The 23117-nt window shown below is 64.9% G+C and overlaps 3 protein-coding genes across 3 annotated transcripts; all 3 read left to right on the top strand.

Annotated features, from left to right (window-relative positions):
• PIDD1 (p53-induced death domain protein 1) lies at nt 1-6827 on the top strand. Its single transcript, XM_049652689.1, has 16 exons — nt 1-1228; nt 1960-2311; nt 2591-3004; nt 3323-3532; nt 3623-3677; nt 3859-4060; nt 4146-4271; nt 4377-4556; nt 4634-4781; nt 4906-5041; nt 5123-5273; nt 5363-5486; nt 5573-5691; nt 5770-5883; nt 6006-6211; nt 6464-6827. The coding sequence occupies exons 2-16, from the start codon at nt 1999-2001 to the stop codon at nt 6705-6707; spliced, it is 2742 nt and encodes a 913-aa protein (XP_049508646.1). The 5' UTR covers nt 1-1228; nt 1960-1998; the 3' UTR covers nt 6708-6827.
• Nucleotides 6828-8784: 1957 nt separating this feature from the next.
• On the top strand, nt 8785-15010 carry SLC25A22 (solute carrier family 25 member 22). Its single transcript, XM_049652688.1, has 10 exons — nt 8785-9565; nt 10574-10737; nt 10839-10964; nt 11171-11226; nt 11854-11944; nt 12435-12553; nt 12662-12836; nt 12944-13098; nt 13208-13283; nt 13366-15010. Exons 2-10 carry the CDS (start codon nt 10718-10720, stop codon nt 13517-13519), a joined length of 972 nt encoding a protein of 323 aa, XP_049508645.1. The 5' UTR covers nt 8785-9565; nt 10574-10717; the 3' UTR covers nt 13520-15010.
• A 336-nt stretch (nt 15011-15346) lies between these two features.
• On the top strand, nt 15347-17859 carry CEND1 (cell cycle exit and neuronal differentiation 1). The gene is made up of 2 exons (XM_049652032.1): nt 15347-15442; nt 16823-17859. Exon 2 carries the CDS (start codon nt 16921-16923, stop codon nt 17368-17370), a length of 450 nt encoding a protein of 149 aa, XP_049507989.1. The 5' UTR covers nt 15347-15442; nt 16823-16920; the 3' UTR covers nt 17371-17859.
• The last annotated feature ends 5258 nt before the right edge of the window (nt 17860-23117 follow it).

The following is a 23117-nucleotide window of genomic DNA, read 5'->3' as shown; positions in this document are numbered from 1 at the left end:
TACCATTTTAATCACCCAATTCAGTCGTATTGGGTCCATTCACATTACACAACTGTCACCGTCATCCATCTCCAGACTCTTTTTCATCTTCCCAAGTTGGATTAGACGGTAACTCCCTATTGTCTCTTCCAGTTCCTGGCTCCCACCATTTTAATTTTTTGTCTCTATGAATTTGACTACTCTGGGGACCTTGTATTAGAGAAAGCACACAGTGTTTGCCCTTCTGGATCTGACATTTCATTTAACAATCTTCTGAAGGTTCATGCACGTTGTAATGTGTGTGTGCGTGTATCCCAATTTTGTTCCCTTTTAAAGCTGAATAGTATTCCTGTGATTGATTTAAGACTTCGGCAGCTATGTAGAAACTGAGTGGGGGACAGGAGCCAGGAAAGTGGGGGCCTGGCAGAACTGCCCATCCTGGGGGAAGGGACGGTGATAGCTAGGGAATCAGAGGAAAGAGGGTGCGGCAGTGTGGGCAAATGAACACAGGGACGGCAGGCTCTGAGAGTCAGACCTAGTTTGAAGTTCTTGACTTTGGCACTTACCGGCTATGAGTCCTTGGGCAAGATCTAATCTGTCATAGCCTCCATTTCCTTTCCTTCGAGGTGCAAAGATTGAAAAAGGCAACGTGCGGGGAAGCCCACTGCTGGGTCACTTGTCCCAGAGCAATTGCCAGTTAATAAGGATCACAGGAGCTGGGACAAGGTCTCTAGAGGAGCCCCAGGAAGGCTTCGGGGAGAAGGAGGCCCCTGAGGCTGGCTGGGAAGTGGCCCATTTAGAGCTCTGGCTTCTGGCAGCAGCTGCGATCGGCCCCCAAACCCTTCCTCTGTGCTGAGATTTGCACCAGCTCACTTTGACAGGGGCCCAGAATGCCCAGCTCTGGAGCAGGGCGGGCCTGAGGGCCAGGAACCTCTGAAAGGGCGGGTTTCCCAGCCGCTACGCGGGCCCTCGCGGCGGGAGAGGCTGGACTGAGACAGACTAACAGGAAGCCGAGTGCAGCTGGGCTGGCGGCTGCCGGTTGGGGTCCGCGGCCGCGTCTCCAGGGCTGCAGGCCGGCAGAGGGCAGGCGGGGCGGGGAGGGACCCCGAGGCCGTTGCCTGCGGTCCCACCACAGAGCTAGGGGTGTCCTGACTGGGCGGGACCGGGAGTCCCGGCCCGCTCTGGGAACTCACCGGCGGAAACCCGGCGCCGGACGCGCACCGGGGACCGCGCACAGCCTGGAAGGCAGGTACGCGCGGGGCGCTGGCGGGCGGTGGGGACGGTGGGGGTCGGGGGTGCTCTCGGGGCCAGGACCGGCCCCCAGGCGATCGGAGCTCTGAGTGTGCAGACCACTGCCTCCATCTTCCGACCGAGATGCGAACGGGAAGCATGGGAGAACCCTCCTCCGGCGGTCACGAAGTGGGGTCCCATCACCCCCCACACACATTCACTTCTCTGACACATGCCGGCACAATCACCCTGTTCCACGTCTGGGCCACTGCCTCCACGCGGCAGATAAGAGTCCTTGACCTCCGGTCAAAGCTCCTGGGTGTGAAGGCTGGAGGTGGGGCTGGACCCAGAACTCTGAAAGGGGCGGGGAAGGGAGACAGCCAGGATGAGCTGACAGCTCTAGGAGTCCCTTGTGCCAATGTCCAGAATTGGGATGTGAAGCCCCACTTCTCCCTCCTCTGCCACTACCCCCGCCCCAGCAGGTTTCCCAGGCTCCTCTGCACACAGGTCTCCCTGCGTGCTGCCCTCCTAGCTCTAGGGCGCTCATTTCCCAGCCCTATTCCAGCAAAGATCTGTGCAGCCGAGGCCCTGGGCTCTGTGGGTCGGCTGGCCTGGCTCAAGGACTCCCCTCCAGCCGGAGTCTCCATTCCCCTGAGCAGGAGGAGGGCCCAGTCCCACTCCCCCCCCCCCCACTCCTCCCCCTGACTCTGCAGCCTTCCCAGGCCCTGCCTGAGCAGGCCTGCTTGGCAGGCTGGGACATGTCTGGCCCCCGAGGACGGCCAGTGGGCGATGGCTGCGGTGGCGGAGGGGCTGGAGCCCGAGGCAGCTGCTACAGAAGATGCCGCACAAGATGCTGTAGATGCTGCGGATGCTGTGGACGCAGAACCCGGGGACCCCCCTCTCCTGGTTGGGAGCCGGCTGAGCCTGGACCTGTACCCTGGGGGCTGCCAGCGGCTGCTACACCTGTGTGCCCGGCGGTCCCCGCAGCTGCTGGAGGTGCAGTTCATGCAACTGAGCAGCCACGAGGACCCTCGGCTGCTAGAGACCACCCTGGCCCAGGTGCCGTGCAGCTTGCGGCATCTTCGCTCCCTGGTCCTCAGAGGTGAGCCCCACCTGGTCCTGCCCCCTCACAGGGTGCAGCTGGCTGAGCCCGGGCTCCTGGACACCGCAGCTCCCAGCCGACCCTAGTGTGGCTGTCTTTCCTGGGGCAGGTCGTGGGTGATGGCTATCAGCCCAGACGAGCCTGCAGTGTCCGTCTGCTGGCGTCTCAGTCTGTCCCTGTGTGGGTGGGGTTAGGAGAAGTCTGTGCCTCTGAGCGGGGACCTGACTCTGGCTCTGAGGGCCACATCTGCCTTCCCCCTTTCCCCTTTCCCCTCTCCAGGTGGGCAACAGCGGGATGTGCTGGGTGCCTGCCTCCGGGGCTCCCTGACCACACTGCCTGCTGGCCTGAGTGGCCTGACCCACTTGGCCCACCTAGACCTGAGCTTCAACAGCCTGGAGACGCTGCCGGGCTGCATCCCCCAGATGCGTGGTCTGAGCACCCTCCTGCTCTCCCACAACCACCTCTCAGAGCTCCCTGAGGCTCTGGGCGCCCTTCCCACCCTCACCTTCCTCTATGCGACCCACAACTGCCTGCGAACGCTGCCCAAAGCGCTGGGAGCCCTGTCCACCCTGCAGTGCCTCGATCTCTCACAGAACCTTCTGGACACTCTGCCCCCTGAGATTGGAGGCCTGAGCAGCCTCACCGAGCTCAACCTGGCCTCCAACCGGCTGCAGAGCCTCCCAGCCTCCCTTGGTGAGTAGGAACCGTGGCCCTCTTGGCTCCCTGGGCCTGACGGGGAGTGCCTGGCCTCCACTCTCACTCGGGCCCCCTTGTCCTCCACAGGGGCCCCTGCACACACAGGCTTGGCCCACCTCGGAGCCTCCACCCCCCTAGGTGACCCTTGCCTGCCTTCCCTTCCCCAGCTGTGGAGGCCCCTGCACAGACTTCCCAAGCCCCCTGAGTCTGGCCGGAGCGGGCAGAGACGGGACTAGTGCGAGTGTCCCGTCCTGGCCAGGGCTGGGGTGGCCCCGCGCGGCCCTCTGTTGGCCCTGAGCTGGCACCTGCCCGCAGCGGGGCTGCGGTCCTTGCGGCTGCTTGTTTTGCACAGCAACCTCCTGACCTCGGTGCCCACCAGCCTGGCCCACCTCCCGCTGCTCACCCGACTAGATCTGAGGGACAACCAGCTCCGGGACGTGCCCCCTGAGCTACTGGACGCTCCCTTTGTGCGCCTTCGGGGGAACCCCCTGGGCGAGGCCCCGCCTGCCCTCCCCAGTCCCCCAGGTAGGCCTGTTGCTGGGGGAGGTCAGGCCACAGACAGGCCGAGGGGGCAGGTGCCATGGCTGTTCTAACAGCTTTTCTGTTTCTCCATAGGGACACCGACGATCCCAGAAATGCCCAGGCTGTTCCTGAACTCAGATTTGGACAGGTGTGTTGGGGAGGAGAGATGGGGCCAGACAAGCATGTCCTGGCCCTGTCACCCTGTCCCTGATGGACACCTTGCTCATGCCTCTGGGGTCTCCCACGGTCTCCCACGGTCTCCTAGGGGTGCCCAACTCAGATGTACACATGCCTTCTGTGTCTGACTGGATGTCCGCCCTGTCGTGCAGCTTCCTCGTGACCCCCCAAGGCTGCTCGGTGACCTTGGCCTGTGGCGTCCGCCTGCAGTTCCCTGCCGGGGCCACTGCCACCCCTGTCAGCATCCGCTATCGACTACGGCTGCCGGAGCCACGACTCGTCCCCTTGGGTCCCCACGACTCTCTGCTCAGCCACGTCCTGGAGCTGCAGCCCCACGGGGTGGCCTTCCAGCAGGCACGGCCAGAACAAGTCAGGGGTGGGGTGCAGGTGATGAGGGCCCAGGCCTGGGCCCAGCGCTCACGCCGCCCTTGCCTGGCAGGAGGTGGGCCTGTGGCTGCTCTTTGTGCCCCCGCGGGCCCGGCGTTGCCGTGAGGTGGTGGTCAGGACCCTGACTGATGACAACTGGAGTGACCTGGAGACTCATCTGGAGGAAGAGACACCCAAGGTGAGAGCCACTGTGGCCCTCCCCCCGCCTCCGCCCGACGGCTCTGCCCAGACCCCGTCCCCGCTCTGACCCTGTTCCCTCTGACTCCCGCCCCCCCGTGCCCAGCGGCTCTGGGCCCACTGCCAGGTGCCCCACTTCTCATGGTTCCTCGTGGTTTCGCGTCCTGTGTCCAATGCCTGCCTGGTGCCACCGGAGGGGACGTTGCTGTACTCCTCGGGACATCCTGGGGTCAAGGTCACATTCCCCCCTGGGGCCACCGACGAGCCTCGGCAGGTCTATATGCAGGTACAGGCAGGGCCAGGGTGGGCGGTGGGGGCCGCCTCAAGACAAAGGTGAGCCTTCAGGTGGCCTCTTTGCCCCAGGTGGTGCGCGTGGCCAGCGGGGAGCTTCGGGCCCTGCTGGAGGAGCCCGGGGCGGCGGCCAGCCCCCTGCTCTGCCTCTCCCAGAGCGGCCCCCCCAGCTTCCTCCGGCCGGTCACAGTGCAGCTGCCTCTGCCCCCCGGCGTCACAGGTGAGAGGCGGCCGTCCGGCCGTCCGGCCCACCTGAATTCCCGGCCGCTGGGTTGAGGGGGCAGCGCTCAGACGGGGAGCCCCTGCGCGGGTGGCCTCAGCCTCCCACCCCCTCGCGTCCCTAGGCCTCAGTCTGGATCGCTCATGCCTTCACCTGCTGTACCGGACCCCTCCCGAAGCCACGTGGGATGACATCACCACTCAGGTGACCCTGGAGCTCACCCACCTGTATGCTCGCTTCCGGGTCACGCACTTCTCCTGGTCAGTGCCCCCCCACCCCCGCTCCCTCGGCCCCTCCCCGCAGGAGGCTCGTCCCGGCCGCACTCACGTGCAGCCCCGCAGGTACTGGCTCTGGTACACCGCCAAGACCCGCGTGGAGGGCCTGGCTCGCAAGGCCTGGGAGCGGCTGCGTCTGCACCGCGTGAGCCTCATCGCGCTGCAGCGACGCCGCGACCCCGAGCAGGTGCTGCTGCAGTGTCTGCCCCTCAGCAAGGTGGGCGTCTGCCAGGGCCGAGGGGTGAGGTCCGGGTGCGGGGGTGCGGGCGCTGAGCTCTGAGCCAGCGGGCGCCCCCCCGCCCCCAGGTGGATGCCACCCTGCGGCGGCTGCTGGAGCGGTACCGAGGCCCCGAGCCCTCTGACACGGTGGAGATGTTCGAGGGCGAAAAATTCTTCGCTGCCTTCGAGAAGGGTATTGACGTGGATGCTGGTATGCCCCCCCCCCTCCTTGGGGGCGGTGGGTGGACGCTGGGGTCTGTTCCCCAGGCTCCCCGCTGAACCCATCCCCGCCCCCAGACCGCCCAGACTGCGTGCAGGGCAGGGTCTGCTTTGTCTTTTACTCACACCTGAAGAACGTGAAGGAGGTGTATGTGACCACAACCCTGGACCGACAGGCTCAGGCTGTGAGGGGCCAGGTGGGTCAAGTGGGCAGGGAGCCCCAGGCTGCCTGGGCAGAGGCCAGAACACTGAGCCCCACCTCATCCCATCCCCAGGTGTCCTTCTACCGGGGAGCAGTGCCCGAGGACGTGCCCGAGGAGGCCGAGGCGGCCCGGCACCGCAAGGGCACAGACAGCCCGTGGATGGCCACTCTGCCCATCAAGCTGCCGGTGTGGCCTGGGGTGGGGGGCAGTGTGTGTGAAGGGGGCAGGGGTGGCACAGAGGCTGGGAGCGGGGAGGCCGGGGTGGGGGGGCAGAGGGCAGGGCTCACTGCACCCCTTCCTCCTCACAGAGACTGCGGGGGTCCAAGGCGCCAGGGCAGGGGCAGGGGACTAGCCTCTCCCTGGCACCTTTGAACCTGGGTGATGCTGAGACCGGCTTCCTGACCCAGAGCAACCTGCTGAATGTGGCCGGACGCTTGGGCCCTGACTGGCCAGCTGTGGCCCTGCACCTCGGCATGCCCTACCGTGAGCTGCAGCGCATCAGGCATGAGTTCCGGTGAGTTCCTCTGGGCCTGCTACTGCTGGCTTTGGACCAGCCTCAGGCCTGGGTCCTGGCAGCCGCCAGGAGGACCTTCCCTGAGGCTGGCTGAAGTTCTGCCCCAGGTGGGCGGGGACAGGGCCAACTGGCAGGAAAGGGAGGGTCTGGCCACATCCCACCTAGGGAGCAGGGAACCCCCCCTAGGAGGGTGAGCAGAACGTTGGGTGTGGTGGCTGGGCCTCTGGGTCACCACTCCCCCCGCCCCCCCAGGGACGACCTGGATGGCCAGATCCGTCACATGCTCTTCTCCTGGGCTGAGCGCCAGGCCGGGCAGCCGGGGGCCGTGGGGCGCCTCGTCCAGGCCTTGGAGCAGAGTGACCGGCTGGACGTAGCCGAAGAGGTGAGGGCGGTGTTGGAGCTCGGCCGCCAGAAGTATGAAGACAGCATCCAGCGCACAGGCCTGGCCCCACCGGACCCTTCAGCATCACCGTCCCCAGAGTCTGCCCAGGCCTAGACCCCACTGACTTTGGGCTGGCCCCTGATGCACCCTGGCCAGTGGGTGCCTTCCCTGTGCGTGGGCGCAGTGACCCCCTGTTCCCCTCGCCCCTACCGCGTGTAACACATATGTACTGTTCTGGCGGCTTCTCAGAGCTCAGTTTATTTGTTGGGTGGAAGGCGGGTGGCCTGAGATCAGAGGCCTGGGCTCAGCTGGGATGGGGCCCTGTGTGAAGACTTCACTACCTGCTCGCCTGCTGCTCCCATGTGCCCGGGAGGGAGAGGGGCTACAGCTGCAAAGTAACAGCGAGGCGCCCGTGGGTAGGGTCACCTGTGTGCGGGGTGGCGCGTCAGCCCTGTTGGCGGGCAGGTGCCGGGCCGGCTCCCATCTCTCCAAGCACCTACTGCGAGGCCCGGGACACCACCCTGCCCTAGGACACCCCCGTCGCAGCATTCCCTGCCACCTGCTGGCCCAGCAGGACTAATCACTGGGTCCCTGGCTCTTGCGGGGGCGCGAGGCCCAGAGACCAAGGAAGGGCCTTTTGGGGCCTCCGGGCCCTGGCCGGGCGGGCGCAGTGGCCGCGGCGGCCGGGAGGGGGAGCCGGAGCCCGCTTGCCGAGGGCCGGGGGGCAGGGGGCGGAGCGCGCAGCGCCGAGCGGACGCGTCTCCGCGCCTCGGAGCAGCCGGGCGCGCGGCCACGGCGGGGAGGCGAGCGCGGCGGCGGCGGCGGCGGCAGAGCGCGCGGTGAGTGCCCGCCCGGCCTGTCCCTTAAGCGGCGTCCACCCGAGTGCGGCCCGGCTGCGGGGGCGAGGGGCGCCGAGGTGGCCGGGGGAGGTGACAGCTGCCCCGACAAGGCGCCTCCGGGGTTGGGGGGTGGGGTGTCCCGGGCCGGCGGATGCTCCGACCAGCTGCCGGCCGGGTGTGGGAGGCCGTGCGCGACCCCGGGCGGTGCCGGGCGCGCTTCCCGCGCACACGTGTCCCCACGGGGTGGGTACAGCTGGGGCTACAGCCCAAGCAGTAGAGGCCAGGCCGCGCGGGGGGGGGGGGGGCACACACGTGGGACCCCCGCCGGACTTGTGTGGACACGTGCGTGGCTGGAGTCGCCATCGCCTGGTGGGGGCAGCGTGACCGCCCGGGCCCGGTGTGCATCCCCTCCAGAGGAAGGGACAGGGGGGCCTGAGCCGGCCTCTGAGCTGGAGTCCGCAGCCCCCAACCCAAGCCTCCTTTGTCTGCGGATTGGGGCCTCTCCGACAGGATAGAAAGTGCCCCCTCCAACGGGGACGGGACTAGCGGGGGGGGGGGGGGGGGCTGAATGGGGAGCCTGCGGCCAGTGCCAGACTGAGCGTCACCCCATCGCCTTTCGTGGGGGTAGGGGAGCTCCGCGGCTTCCCTGGTGGGAGATTTTCTCCCCGGGTGGGTCTGGAAGTAGCGGAATCATCCCGTGAATGGTCTCTGTGGGCAGCACCGGCCCCAGCCTGCTCAGGTCCTTAGTTTACCTGGCCGCACAAATGGAGAAGGGGACAGTGAGGACGGACAGCCCTGGGCCTCAGGCCTGGCTCTGGTGGCCGGGTTTCTGTGGCAACGAGAGGGGCAGAGGGAAGGCCTTCCGCAGCTGTCTCATAAGCAGGGGTGGGAACCACAGAGTGAGTACGGACAGAGGGGGTTTCGGGTCCACTGGGCCCCTGGCCAGTCTCCCCCAGGCAGAGCCCCTCCATGTCACGGCTGTCGGTCCAGCGACCGTCTTCCCTGTTCCATTCTGCAGCCTATGGCTTGTGATGTGGGGCCCCAGGACTCACTCTCTTCTCAGGCTTGGGATCTCTGGGCCTGCCTCATCGCTCCCCTCCTCATCTTGACGGTCTGTCTGACTTCGGGACCCCCGTCACCCAGGTGTCCCTTCCCTTGGATGGGAGGTGGGATCTGGTGATGCTCCAGGAGGCAGGGCTCACTCAGTTCCCCAGAGGGCAGGCGTAGACCTCTGGGAGACCAGAGGGAGGACCCGGACCCTGCCCCTGACAGCCTAGGGCAGCAGAGAGCTGGCTGTGGCCAGCCTATACGTGGCGGGGGTGGGGGGGGGGTGGGGAGGGAAAGGTCAGGCTGAAGTTCAGAGGTCACACCCTTATCTGTAGGATAGGGCCTGGGGAAGCAGGTCCTGAGGACTGAGGCCCTGGGCGTGTGCGTCGGGGGCCCTTGGCAGGGCATAGGGCTCTGGGAGTGCCAGTCCTCATGCCCTCTGGACCTGGCAGGTGAGTGGTCCTATGGGCGGCAGCCAGTGGCCTCTGGAGACCTAGCCGCCCCTTCTCTGGTGTTTTTACTAAACAGGTTCGTCTTCCTGTGCCCTAGGGTGAGGTTTCCACGAAACGTGTCTTCATCCAACATACACACAAGTTTCACAAAGAGGAGTGGGCACAGACTCCTCCCCCCACCCCCCTAGGGACCAGATATTCTCCATATCTGTGCACAGGGTGCCTGGGCACAGAGAGCGCCCCATTCTCTGGGTCCTGGAGTCCTAGACAAATCCAGCCTGTGGGCTGCAGACGGAAAGCCACTGGGCAGCTGGGGTCGCGGCAGCCGTGGGCTGGGGTGCCTGTGGGCAGCTGGCTTGGCTTGGCCGGGTCGGCCTGAGTCAGGCCCACCGGGGCCGATCAAATCTCTGAGGCTGGCCCTGCCTCTCCGAAGCCGTCACACCCCTTCCCATCCCTTCTCCCAGGGCTGCGGGGAGCCCAGGCGCGCCCAAAGTGAAAGAGAAAGTCGCCCCCCCAAGGCCGGCCCCGCCCCGCCCAGCGGCCAATCCGTGCGCCGGCACCTCCCTCGGCCACTGGATCTCCTCTGTGAGCCCCGCGGGCTGGAGTCCTGGAGGAGCTGAGTGCCGTCCTCGGGGTGAGCGGGACTGGGGGCTTCGGAGGTGATGGGGCCGGAGGGCCGGGGACACGGGGGACGGCTGGCCTGGGAAAGCCGAGGTGAAGGTCACCAGTCCTCAGAGGGACCACGGGTGTGAGCCAGCCTTGTGACCCTGGGCGGCAGTGCTGCGGGTGGGGGCCCCAGCAGAGGCAGCGGGGCCGGCCGGCCCCAGGACTCTGGGGGGCCCCCGACAGGAGGCTCCTGAGCTCGGCTCTGGCTTTCCTGCCCTGCGCCTAGTGAGAGGGGCCCTGTCTCCTCCAACCCCTAGGGTGGATGGGGGAACCAACCACATCGAGCCTCAGAGAGCCAGCCATCCCCTCCCAGCTGCCCCCTAGCCTGTGCCCCAAACACCCCTGAAGCTTCTGAAGCCCCGGTCTGTGTGTGTGTGTGTGTGTGTGTGTGTGTGTGTGTGTCTGGGAGAGAGATTCCTGGGAAGGGTGGACAGGAGGGTGGGTGCAGGGATGGGGTGGGTGAGCATGGTGCTTGTCCGCGGGGAGGGGTCTGTCCGAGAGGAGCCACGGCAGTGGAGCCGGCTCCTGGCGTGGTGTCATCTACCTGGGTAGCTGTGAGCTGAGCTCGGGCTGGGGGCTCCTCGGCGCCTCCAGCCCCATCCCGAAGAGGGCAGGCACCAGCCGCCGCTGCTCAAGGATGAGGGGGTCACCCGCAGTCCAGGGCTGAGAAGCCCGGCCGGCCGGGAAATTGACTCCCGGAGAGGCGCCTGGCCCTTTAAAGGCAGAGTGCGCTCACGTGTGTGTTCAGTGTGCACGTGAGTGTGTGTGAGCGTGAGCGAGGCCAGCTGGTAGGACTCACAGGCAGGGGGGTGGCTGCGGGGAAAGCAGGTGGCCCTAGAGATGGGGCCACGGGTGGGTGAGGGGCTTGGTGACCCGGCACGAGACCTGGGGAGGTCGCCTGGGGGGGAAGCTTACTTCCCTGATGTGCCTCTGTGTGGTCTGTTCCTCCCTCTGCTGATTCCTCACCCTCTTCTAGAAGAGAAGTGGTGGTTTTGAAATTCCCCAGAAAGTGGAGGACCGCCCCTCCCCCTCTGTCCCGCCCACCCTCTGCCGCCTCTACCTCGTCCATCCGTCTTCCACGGTCCACCTCTCCGGCTCCTACCTGGGCGCGCTCAGTTAAATGGCTGATAAGCAGATCAGGTCAGAAGGCGACCCTGCCTTTGGTCTTGGCTCCACCCTACCCCGTGTGTCCTGACCTATGGCCGGGGAGGCCACTCTCCTGACGCTCCCTCTGTTCTCAGTCTGCCAGCCAAGCTCATCAATGGCGGCATCGCCGGGCTGATCGGGGTCACCTGCGTGTTCCCCATCGACCTGGCCAAGACCAGGCTGCAGAACCAGCAGAATGGCCAGCGCGTGTACAGCAGCATGTGAGTGTGCGAGGGGGAGGGGGTGGGGGGGGGGGGTTGGGGGGCCTGCGGGGGCGGGGGGGGGGCGGGCAGTGCGGTGAGGCTCAGACCCCTAAGCCCTGCTCCTGCCTCCCTCACCCTGTTCCACAAAAGGGGAAACTGAGGGCAGGGCAGGCCTGGGGAGCTCTGTCGCTGGTCCCCAGCTCACCCCCTCCCCTTGGCTGCAGGTCTGACTGCCTCATCAAGACCGTCCGCTCGGAGGGCTACTTTGGCATGTACCGAGGTGAGGCCGGGGGTGGGGCAGGCGTGGGTAGAGGGGCCCGGCTGGAGGAGCTGGGAGGCAGGTGGCAGCACCAGGCAGGGCGGCACGCTTGGGCCAGGTGTGTGGGTGTGGACGTGACCCACGGGGGTCTGGGTGCTGGGCCAACGACACAGGGTGGGACCCATGGGGAGGGCAGTCCTCTGTGGCTTCGCCCCCACCCCCACTGCCTGCCAGCATGGCAGGACACGGTGTCTCTACCATGGTGGCTGCAGCCTTCTCCCTCGTCTTCTGGGCAGGTGGGGCTCCATCTGTGCCGGGAGACGGGAGGGGGTGGGGGTGTTGCTGGAAAGCCGATTAGGAGACAATCCTCAGGCCCGGATCTGCCCAGATGCCGTTCAAGGGGCTCGCCGCTGCCTCCCCAGCAGCCCTGGCCCCAGCAGCGTGAGCACCCTGTCCTTCAGGGGAGGTGCTCCTCTGGGAGGGGGAGCAGAGAGCCTGGAGGAGGCACTGCCCCTGTCCCTGCCCGGTCCTGCCCCGCCTGGCACCAATGTGGGTGAGAGGGCAGGAGAAGCGGGCCAAGGAGTGACGGGGGCAGGGCTCTGCCAGCTGGGAGGCTAGTGCTGGCTGAGAGCCTCCCCAACCCCACAGGAGCCGCCGTGAACCTGACCCTCGTCACCCCGGAGAAGGCCATCAAGCTGGCCGCCAACGACTTCTTTCGATATCAGCTCTCCAAGGACGGGTGAGGGGCTGGGGGCCAAGGTTGTGAGGGGGAGGGGTGTGTGTCTCCTGACAAAGGACAAAAGCTCTGCCCTCCTGTGCCCCTCACCTTGACTCCCTCTCTGCCTCCTGTCCAGGGAGGGAAGCGGATGCTGAGTCAGCGGTGCTTAGGCCCCAGTGGTCCTGGCCCCCGGCCACTGTGAACTGCCCCTTGCGGGGTGGGATTTGGGAGGTGCTGACCAGCTCCCCTGTCACCCGAGGGTGGGACCGAAAGGGTGGCCCGTTGGGTACTTGAGACCCCGAGCTTTTCCAGGGCTGTGCGCGTGAGAACGGTCCTCCCACCTTCCCGGGCCCTGCTTGTGGGGCCATCTGTCTGTTGGGCTCGGTGCCAGGGCTGGAGGGCGCTGTACCCCCACGGGACTGCGTCCGCCTCTCCCACTCCCTGTACCCTCCACCCCCAGGGCGGCAGGGGCTTCAGCTTCTGCGCCACAGGCCCTACTCCTTCCCCGCAGGCAGAAGCTGACCCTGTTTAAGGAGATGCTGGCGGGCTGTGGAGCTGGCACCTGCCAGGTGATTGTGACCACCCCCATGGAGATGCTGAAGATCCAGCTTCAGGATGCCGGCCGCCTCGGTGAGGGTGCAGGGCGGGGACGCAGAGCTGGGACGGGGGCAACAGCCAGGGCCCCGCTCCCGGCGCCCCACCCCCCCTCGCAAGCAGGCCCATCCCTTCTCTCCCCAGCCGCCCAGAAGAAGATACTGGCTGCCCAGGCCCAGCTGTCGGCCCAAGGGGGCGCCCAGCCCTCCGTGGAGGCCACGGCCACCCCCCGGCCCACAGCCACCCAGCTGACCCGGGACCTGCTTCGGAGCCGGGGCATCGCTGGCCTCTACAAGGGACTGGGGGCCACACTGCTCAGGTTGGTGGGGGGGGACGGTGAGGGTCAGGGGAGGAAGGAGGGAGGCCTGGCCACCGCACAACCGGAGGTCACCAGCGTCCCTCCCTCCCCCCCCCCCCCCCCAACAGGGACGTCCCCTTCTCCATCGTCTACTTCCCCCTCTTTGCCAACCTGAACCAGCTGGGCCGTCCGGCATCCGCGGAGAAGTCTCCTTTCTACGTGTCCTTCCTGGCTGGCTGTGTGGCTGGGAGCACGGCTGCCGTGGCTGTCAACCCCTGTGACGGTCAGTGCCGGGGCCACAGCTGGGGATGCAGGCCCAGGGGCGGGGTGGGTGGTGGGCAGGGCCCCATGCTGATCTGCACGACCCGCCTCTCCCCCCACCGGCCCCGCAGTGGTGAAGACCAGACTCCAGTCGCTGCAGCGCGGAGTCAACGAGGACACCTACACTGGGTTCCTGGACTGTGCCAGGTGGGAAGGCCCCGTGGGGGTGGGGGTGGGGGTGGGGGTGGGGGGTGGGCCGGCCCCAGCCCTGACCGCCCCGTCCCCACAGGAAGATCCTGAGGCACGAGGGCCCCTCGGCCTTCCTGAAGGGTGCCTACTGCCGTGCCCTGGTCATCGCCCCGCTGTTCGGCATCGCTCAAGTGGTCTACTTCCTGGGCATCGCCGAGACCCTGCTGGGGCTGCTGCAGCCACCCCAGCACTGAGCCCGGAGGCCACCTATGCCCTCCAGCCGCGTGGGACCAGAGCGGGGCCGGAGCCGGGTGGCCTGCCCAGGACTGAGCAAGAGGAAGCCTCCGTCTGCCTCTCCGCACATGGATGGGGGGGGAAGCAGAGGAGGGGCACAGGGTCCACGTGGGTGGTGCACACAGGGGCCCCTGAGGGGTCCTGCCTGCACGACCATTGGGATCAACGTCGTATTTATGTAGAAAGCGCAGAAATCTTTACATTCCTGGAGCCAGCCCCCGCCACAGCTCCACCCCGGCCTGAACACCCCCAGGGACAGAGCTGGTCTCTGGGCTGGGGCCCCCAGGCCTGGGCTGGGCAAGCGGGACCCTACCCTCCAGTCTACCAGCTCTCGTCCCCGAGGCTTGGCCCCTAGTCTACAAAGGGACCCCGCACAAACCTATTTATTAACTTGCTGAGCACAAGTGCTCTGTCCATCCTTGTGTCCATCCGTCCAGCCTCCCCTTGCCGTCGCCCTTCTCGCCTCAGCCCGGACTCCACATTGCCCCCCAGCCAGCCTTGCAGGAGGTCTCCTGCTCCCCATATTGAGCCAGGAGTCCCAGGTGCAGGGGGGTCACTGGGTTCTGACTCCCAGGGCAAGCCCCCCTACTCTACTGTGAGACCCAGCATCCCTCCCGGTGGGGCCTCTCTACCCCCACCCCAGGCTGGGGACCCATGGTGTGTAAGGTCTGTGTGCATGTGAGAATGTTCTGGGGGGCAGATCGTGTCCACCAGCCCTCAACCGGCCTGGCCTCTCAGAGACAGGGCTGTGGCAGGGCCGCCGGCCTTACCCACGTGGCCAGGCAATGTGTGCGTGTTTGTGCCGTGTGCTCTAGGCTCCCCTCTGACCCCATCCAGGCATTTATTTTTCCAGCCTGGTTCTTGTTGCCTCTCAGCAGACCCCTCTTCAGAGACACCCCCCTGCCCCCTGCCCTGGGTCTGGGATTGGCCAGTGGGGAGGGCAGGCATGAGGACCAGTAGGAGCCTGGGGTACCCACTTTATTTCTGGGGGCAGTACATGCCCCCTCAGCCCTCCCAGGGCCCACCCTACTCTCTGGGCCTCTTCTTAAGGCCCCTGACCACACTCCAGAAGTTCTGCCCTCCCGGGACCCCCCTCTTTCATTGATGTTGTGAATTGAAGCCGGCCTGCCCCCCACCCCTGCTCCGCCCCACCCCAGGCTACGTGATTGTGTTGGTGATTGATCCTGATGTGCTGGTGCTGTGTACCCCCACCCGGGCTCCCTCCCCGGAGGCCCCTTCCCAGTGACACTACCTGGGGCTCAGGCCTGGGCCCCCCCACCCAGTTCACGGTTGTTCCTGGGAGCTGTCCTCTCCCACCACATCTGTACCTTGGAAGCTGCTGCTGCTGCTTACAGAATTATATTTTTTTCTTTTGAAGAGATTTAAGAAGTTGTAACTTTTTGTGTCTTGTCCCGTGAGAAGATAAATAAATATTCTAAGTAGATACCCTCTTCTCTGAGATCTGTTGGAACCGACTGGGGGAGGGCAGCCTTCTCTTTGGGACTGGCCTCCCTCCTGCAGACCTCCCTCTGTCCGCCCACCCGCTGACCGGCACCGGGCCTGGGCTAACCACCGGACTCCTGCTCTGGCTGGGTTGGGGGTGCGGGAAGGGCAGCGTCCACCCCTTGCTTTCCTGACTGCAAGCCGCCTTAGGGATCAAAGGCGGAGCTGGGTTTGGGGGCCCCCGGGTGGCTGCGGGCGGGCGGGCGGGCGGAGCCGGTGGCGAGGTAGCCCCCGCCCCCTCGGCTCGCTGCGCTGAGAGCAGTGCATTGTGGGAAACTCCCAGTCCCCGCAGCCGCAGCCGCAGCCGCCGCCCGCCCGCCGCCGGCCCTGGTCCCGCGGAGAGCGCGCAGCGCCGAGGTGGGATCACCGGGAGCAGCAGCGTAAGGCACTGGGGTCTCTGGGGCCGGGGCGGCCCCGCGGGGCGGATCGCGGGCTCTCGCCTTGAAGGTCACTGGGGGCGCGTTGCGGGCCCCTGGCTCGCTCCAGCCCGGCGGCTCCTGGGAGGGGGAGGGGGGTGACGTCAGTGTGAGACAAAAATAACGGGGTGGGGGTGGGTGGGGAGGCAGACCACCTGCCCTTTGCAAACTTGGCGCCTAGCAGCTGGATGCCCATCCAGAACAGCAGGGGTGGCGGGCCGCTGGAGCTCCCTGGGAAGCGGGCCAGCAGCGGGGCTGCTCTCAGGACACCCCCATCATGCTGTGACCTACAGGTGACCTTCAGGTGTGGTTAGTGTGCCTGGCCTGGGTGGAAAACCTGGGCTGCTGCTTCCCAGTGGGCGCCCTCTCCCCGTGCAGGTGGGGGTGGAGGCGGGAGGAGGGGCCGGGGGGTTCTAATCCTCACGGAGGAGAGGCAGACGGCTGGTGTCCAGGTCTTTGGGGAGAGAGGACTCGGGCCCAGCCCCGTGTCCCCGGTACCCCCAACTCAAACACTGAGGGTCTGGGCCAGGCCTCTCCTACAGCCCCGAGCCCCGATGCTCTGCCCTGGCCCAGATTTGAGGGTGCTGGGACTGAGTGACGTGGTCTGTCCACTCCAGGCTCACACCAGGAAACCGCCCCCCTTGCCCTAGAGGCAGGCACAGCCTCAGACTCGGGAAGGACTCCCTGCCCTTGAACTGGAGCGGGCGAAGCTGGCCTTGGGGTGGGTACCAGGGGCCGGGGAGGGGCAGATGCCTTCCAGGAGGCACAGGCCTGTCACTGCCTGTCTGACTGGCTTCTCCAGCCTCCTGGGGAGACACCTCAGGTGTGTTGCGTCCCTGCTGTGGCAGCCTTGGGCCCACACCCACCCTGCTGGCACCAGAGAGCCCAGACTCTGGATTCCTGCCCTGCCCCCTCTCTACTTGGACCCAGTCTTCCTGAGACGGTATCCGGTTGGTTCTGCCCCAGGCGCACCCTAGCTGCCATGCCCTACTTTGACCACATACCCTCCTCGGGGCCGGGTGGGGTCTCACTTCCCCATCGAGGGCCTCCCTACCCTGGCGTCAGATGGAAACAGCACGTGTATGGGCAGGACCATTTTGCAAAGGAGGAAACTGAGGTCTCTGGCCGGTCTCCTCCGGCACCCCCAGCCTGTTCAGGGCCCAGAGGCTCTGCCTGTGTGGTTGGAGGGGCTTCTCAGGGAGTGGTCGGGGGGAGATGGAGAGCAAGCATCCAGAGCTGGGGGTTGGTCCGGAGAACTGGACAGGGTCTCTCTGGGGGCCAGGTGGTAGGGGCTGAACAGGAGGGCTTAGTCTCTGGCCACAGCCTCATCGTGTCTCTCTCTAGGCCTAGATAATGCCCAGGAGTGAGCTGTCCTGAGCCGCTGTGGTCCAGCTACCTGCCTGTTCACGCACACCCCACAAAGCCTGCCAGCACCACCCGCCATGGAGTCCAGAGGGAAGTCGACCAGCAGCCCCAAGCCCGACACCAAGGCTCCCCAGGCCGCTGCTGAGGCCAGAGCCCCGCCAGCTGTGGATAGCAAAGCTCCCTCGGCTAAACCTGGGAAGAAGGAGGCTCAGGCAGAGAAGCAGGAGCCTCCAGCGGCCCCCACACCACCGACTGCCAAGAAGACCCCTGCCAAGGCAGACCCTACGCTTCTCAATAACCACAGCAACCTGAAGCCGGCCCCTGCAGCCCCCAGCAGCCCGGATGCGACCCCCGAGCCCAAGGGCCCCGGGGACGGCGCTGAGGAGGACGAAGCCCCCAGCGGGGGCTCAGGGGGCCGAGGCCCTTGCCCCTTTGAGAACTTGACCCCGCTCCTGGTGGCTGGGGGTGTGGCTGTGGCAGCTGCAGCCCTAATTCTTGGTGTGGCCTTCCTGGCCCGGAAAAAATGATGGCTGGTGCCCAGGTGGGGGCCCAGCCACTTCCTGTACAGACCTCAGGAATGTAGTGCATGCCGAGCTCACACACAGCTACGTATACATACGTACATACATGATATACATATATATACGCGTTTACCCCCACATACACACAGAGGGAGAGAGCTGGACAGGCGAGCAATGGAAACCAGGCCCCCTCACTGGCCCCCCAGCACTTTCCCTTCCCAATCTCTGGGGCAGAAGGAGCCCAGGCTCCAGAGTTTACTGAGGAGCACAAGACAGAGCTCCAGCTTGGGGCAGGGGTCTTGGCCGGGGGCAGTGGAAAGAGTGGACTGTGAGCATGGCCCACCGCCTCTGGGCAGGTGCGTCCACAGCGGACCCACTCATGTGCGCCAGCTTGTGCCGAGAGGCCCCAGGGCCGGGTAGGGGTCTGGGATGGGCTCTGGCAAGGGCCCAGCCCGTGTGGACACATTAAAGGGTACGGCTGTTTCACTCTCCCCATTTCCGCTCTTTGTTTGTAGCTGGGCAAGGGTGGGGGAGGTCCATCTGGGCGGAGCCGGTGCAGTGGGGCCCCATTTCTGCCCTTTGTAGCTGGGCAGGGTTGGGGGGGGGTGTTCCACCTGGGCAGGGCCGGAGCAGTGGGGCCGCCCTGAGTCAAACAGTCACAGGGGCAGACCTTCTATGCCACCCCTGCCCATCACCTGAACCCTGGCTGGGTGGACACACAGCCCAAAGGCCGGTCTGGGGAGGGGGGCTCCCTTACTTCACCCGGCTTGTGCTCCAGGGGAGCCCCCGAGGCTGGGACCGCCTCACTTCCTGCCCTGAGCCTCCTCCTTGTCCTGGGGCCAGCTGGGAGCCTGGCGGGGAGGACCGGGATGGGGGCGCACGGAGGGGTTCCTCCCGCTTCTCCCAGCACCCTTTGATTCTAACAAGCGTATACATGCAATAACACAGGTAGAATAGAGCTGCTTGGTGGGTGACCAGCGCCCACGTCCATCGCCCCTCTGTGCCTGCAGGGACACTGCTCTGTAGCCCCTCCTTAGCACATCTGGTCCCAGCTTGGCCCCTGGCATGGGGACAGTGGGCAGGCTCTGGAGGGTGGCCCTGGGCACTGTGGGAGCCCGACGTGTCCTTGCCTGGCCAGCCAACCATAGGAACCCCGGGCCTGAGTGGAGGCCAAGTCTGAAATAAACTGTATTGTTCAATGGCTGGGCTGGTGTCCTCACCTACATGGGGCCGGGGGAAGGCTTCCCATCGGGGGTGGGGGGTGGTCGCATCCACACCAGCAGGCTTTCCAGGGAGGTATGGGGAGCTTCAGGTGGCCCTCACCGGCCCCTCCTGCCACCCCTATGCCTCTGATCCTGGGCCCTGCCCCACCTCAGGCACCCACAGCCAGGCCTTGCTGCCCACCCTGACCCTAGATGGGCTCCTGCCCGCAGGCCTGGGCTGCCAGCCACGGTGCACAGGGCAGGGCTGGGACTGGAGCAGTGAGGACACGGGATGCGGCAGGGAGACCTTGCTCCCCAGGCTGACCCTCTGGCCAGCGGGGCCGGTGGGGGGTGCTTTCTCCGCCACTCTCTGCAGTGAGCTCCTGGTCTGTGGGGGGCACAGGGGACACCGTGGAGGTGGGCTTTCCCCTTCTTACCGCCCCGCTGCCCACAGCTCCCTGAGCCCACTCTGGCCAGACGTCCCACTGGACTGACCCCGGCTGTGGGCAAGGCTGCAGGCGCGTGGGCTGAGGGAGCTAGGTGCCACGGGCCCCAGAAGTGCTCCCGGGGGTCTGCCACCTTGGGCCCCTCCTGCCCCCAGCCTCGTGGAGCTGGCATGCCCGCCCTCCCAGGGTGCGCACCCCATCTGGGTGTCTGCTCCTCAGGCCCAGACAGGCCCGGAAAGCTTCCTCGGAGTGAAAACATCCAAAACAGACCTGATGGTCTCGCCCGGACACGCCCCCTCTGGGTCCAGGAACCTCCTTCTGACCTGGCTGCTCCGGCTACCCAGCCACATGGGGGCGCCTGCGGGGTGGACACTGCCCAGAGGTCCGGCCTCCAGCCCAGCGGCCCGAGGACGCCGTCTGCCCTCCGGACCACGCGGGGACACCAGCCACCCGTCTGCCGTCCAGTCCCCGCTCCCATTTTCTCCACTCTGTGGCTTGCTCCTTAAAAACAGACAAACCCCTCTGATATTTTAGAGGATTTTGCAACGAGCAGAGGCGACCGTGAGGACGAGTCCGGAGTCCAGAGCTTGGCCTTTGACACAGATATCCCCCCGAGGCTGCCCATCGGATTCACCGGTTCACAGCACACTCATGTGGTTTCCAAACGTTTGCAACTTCAGACACAGAGATGAAAATCCTTGTAACTCCCCTTGTCCCATGTGTCCCTGGGGTGGGACATGTGTGTGATTCAAGCACATCTTTCTTTTGTTTTGTGGCAAAATACACGTAACATAAAATGTACCTTCTCTTTCCTTTAAGTGTTTACCTTGAGAGAGCGCGACAGCAGGAGAAGGGGCAGAGACAGAGGATCCCAGGCAGGCTCCGCACTGTCAGGGCAGAGCCCGACTCAGGGGCTCAAACCCACGCACCGTGAGATCATGACCTGAGCTGAAACCAAGAGTCATCGCTTCACCGACTGAGCCACCCCGGTGCCCCGAAAAAGTACCCTCTTCACCGACTCTAAGCGCGCAGCCCAGGGGCACTGAGCACGTTCACACTGTTGTGCGGCCGTCCCCACCCTCCATCTCCAGAACTTTCCACCTTCCCAAACGGAAACTCTGTCCCTGTGAAACACGAACCCGCGGCCCCTCCCCCAGCCCCGGCGCCCACCGTCCGCTCTCCATCTCCGGGAATCTGGAGACTCCAGGGGCCTCGTGTGAGGGGATCACACGTGAGCATCACGTCCCCCCGGGTCCATCCACGTGGCGGCAGGTGGCAGAGCCTCCGTCCTCGTCAGGGCCGAGCGGCAGTCCTGGGGGCCGACGGACCGCGTCCAGCCATTCGCCGTCGGTGGACGGGGCGTCGCTTCCACCTTCTCGCTGCCGTGAGTTAACGGTGCTCTGAACGCGGCTGCGCACAGACCTCTGCAAGGCCCCGCAGCCTCTTGTCTTGGATGCGAGGCGGCAGCGGGACCGCTGGGTCGCGGGGGGTGCGTCTTGAACCCCGCCGCTCCGTCTGGTGCCTGGGGGCCGGCCGTGACAGCACTGCTCCCCTCTCCACCGCGACCGGGGGTGGGGTGAAACACTCCAGCCCAAATGAGGCAAACTGCCCTCTTCTGGTGGTTTCTATTGGCACTGATCTGACGTACTCCTCTTCACAAAGTTCTTGGCCAGTTGGGTCTCCCCTTCTGTGGTTTTTCCTGTTGGTGCCGTTTGCCCATTTTTCTGGTACACGGAACGCCTTCCTCTCATCTGCCTGGGGGACTTCTGTAGGTGTGTTGCGTACGAAGCCTGTGCCACACTGCAAACGTCTTTACTCGGCGGCCGGCTTACCTCTGGCTGGGTCTCCTGAGTGCAGAGCTTCTGAAGCCTGAGTCGATCACTCGTAACCACTGTTCCCTTCAGCGCATATGCTCGCGGATCTCGGTTAGGAGGAAGGACACTCACTTGCTTATCGCCCGCTAATATTCTCAGCATTTGCTGGTGTTTAGTAAATGCCATTTCTCGGGGTGCCTGGGTGGCTCAGCCAGTGAGGGTATGACTTCGGCTCAGGTCATGGTCTCACGGTCCGTGGGTTCGAGCCCCGTGTCCGGCTCTGTGCTGACAGCTCAGAGCCTGGATCCTGCTTTGGATTCTGTGTCTCCCCCTCTCTCAGATATGAATAAATGTTTTAAAAAGTGGCATCTTTTAATCTGTCTGGGCCTCGGGTTTTGTGTGTGGAGTCAGCCGGAAATCTAGTTACTTCTTTTCCATCAGCGGATCCGACGGAGCACAGGGTGGTCCCTGTCACGTCAATGACACCACCTCTGGCTGTCACTGGTCAGCACAGTCAAGGCCTGTTCTGAGCCTGGCTCAGCCAATGCCTGCCTGCTACCTGTTGGTGTAGCTTTGTGACATCACTTGGTAATAATCTCCTGTTTCTTTATTTCTGATTTCCCCACATGCTCTGTTACTGGAGTCGCTTCCCTGGGAATGTTAGAATAAGTTGGTCGAGGTCCGGCGGGCCCCATGTGGGGTTCTGACGCTCAGTTTCTGTCTTGTTGCGTCCGCAAACTCAGCAATGTAGGGACCTTTCCAAAATGAGGCAAACTCTGCGGGATAATCAGGGCTGGCTGAAATTATTGTTACTACAGAACTACTTTTAAGGTCTAAAAAAAGTACCGTGTATGAAAAAGTACACACAGGGGCGCCTGGGTGGCTCAGGCGCTTGAACGTCTGACTTCCGCTCAGGTCACGATCCCGTGGTTCGTGAGTTTGAGGCCCGAGTCGGGCTCTGTGCTGACGGCATGGAGCCTGCTTCAGCTCACCTGTGCCCCTCTCTGCTTCTCCCCCACTCATGCTCTCTCTCACAAATACTTTAAATATATATATTCATAAAAAAAAAAAAGTACATACAACAGGGGCGGCCGGCTGGCTCAGTCAGTAAAGCATGAGACTCTTGATCTAGGGGTTGTGAGTTTGAGCCCCACATTGGGTTGTAGAGACCACTTAAAAAATAAAAACTTTAAAAATGTACATGCTCTAAATCTAAATCACACTTACAAGGACATCAGAAAAACTCAGGTGCGAGCATCGTCTCCTGGACAGAGGCGTCCACTGGCTGGATGCTGCCAGACGGGGACCTGCCCCCCTCCCCGCGCCACAGGGGCTCCCCGGAGACCTAGAGTCTCAGCCCCTGTTTGCTGAGCCTTTTGTGCCGCAGCTAAGGTCTCCCTACGGCCATGCCATGTGGTGTCACGTGTGGGCTTCGCAGGGCACGTGTGAGCAGGTTGTGAGGACGCAGGCGACGTGTGTGTGTGTCCACTTTGTTTTCCCCTCTAGCACCCCTTCCTCCCCCAAGAGCGTGAAACTCCTCTTTGGGGAACTCCCATCCTGGCAGGTGTTCTTGGTGTGACCAGGGGGTAGAGCTGGTCACTGTCTCAGGACCCTGCCCTCCCCAGATATAGGCAAGGGGCCAAGTGCGGTCCTGTAGATCCTCTCTTCCTTGGTTGGGGCAGACTGACCAGGCACGGTGGCAATCTCACTGCCCCCGAGTCGCCGGGGTCAGTCCTCCCTGACTTCTGGGGCTTGGTCTTCGGGGCCTGCCCTGGCCCAGCGGCCCCTGACCTCACACTTGGTCCCAGGGCCACACTGGCAGAGGCTCCTGGGTCCCAGTGTGCCTGCACATTTCTGTCTGGTGTTTTGGCCAAGGCAGGGCTGGCGAGGGCTGTCAGGATTGCCGCGCAGGGTGAGGGGCTGTGCCGCCTGCCTGGTGGCCGCAGCACAGCGGGGGACTGTTGCCAGGAGAACAGCTTCCCCTCGGGCTGCTGCAGAGAACGCTCGGGTGATGTCCCTGGGACCCATCTGGGAACAAAGGATGAGTGTAAGCCAGCAGCTGCCTCCCCCCAGCTCGGTGGTACCTGGAGGTGTTTGAGGGGAACCCCATTCAGACTCTCCTCTGGGTCCTCCCATCCACCCGCTGATCCCTGTCTTAACGTCCTGGGCAGGACACGCAGCCTGCCTGTCACATCACCTCACTCCAGGCCACCAAACTGCCCACTTGTCTGACATCTTCCAGCCACACCCTGCCAGCCCGGGGGCGGGTGGGGAACCAGCTACTCCCACCC

This window comes from Panthera uncia (genome assembly GCF_023721935.1).
Source record: "Panthera uncia isolate 11264 chromosome A3 unlocalized genomic scaffold, Puncia_PCG_1.0 HiC_scaffold_12, whole genome shotgun sequence".
In the NCBI taxonomy this organism is placed as follows: domain Eukaryota; kingdom Metazoa; phylum Chordata; class Mammalia; order Carnivora; family Felidae; genus Panthera; species Panthera uncia.
The sequence above is the reverse complement of the archived record's forward strand: the minus strand, read 5'-3'. Positions and strand labels throughout refer to the sequence as shown.

What these genes read in the sequence shown, in the direction of transcription:
- CEND1 (XM_049652032.1), top strand. Translation starts at nt 16,921, where the DNA reads ATGGAGTCCAGAGGGAAGTCGACCAGCAGCCCCAAGCCCGACACCAAG.
- PIDD1 (XM_049652689.1), top strand. Translation starts at nt 1,999, where the DNA reads ATGGCTGCGGTGGCGGAGGGGCTGGAGCCCGAGGCAGCTGCTACAGAA. An exon ending in CTGAACTCAGATTTGGACAG is followed by an intron (nt 3,678 to 3,858) that starts GTGTGTTGGGGA and finishes CCTGTCGTGCAG; the next exon opens with CTTCCTCGTGACCCCCCAAG. An exon ending in AGTGTCTGCCCCTCAGCAAG is followed by an intron (nt 5,274 to 5,362) that starts GTGGGCGTCTGC and finishes CCCCGCCCCCAG; the next exon opens with GTGGATGCCACCCTGCGGCG.
- SLC25A22 (XM_049652688.1), top strand. Translation starts at nt 10,718, where the DNA reads ATGGCTGATAAGCAGATCAG. An exon ending in TCAGGATGCCGGCCGCCTCG is followed by an intron (nt 12,554 to 12,661) that starts GTGAGGGTGCAG and finishes TTCTCTCCCCAG; the next exon opens with CCGCCCAGAAGAAGATACTG. An exon ending in GGGTTCCTGGACTGTGCCAG is followed by an intron (nt 13,284 to 13,365) that starts GTGGGAAGGCCC and finishes CCGTCCCCACAG; the next exon opens with GAAGATCCTGAGGCACGAGG.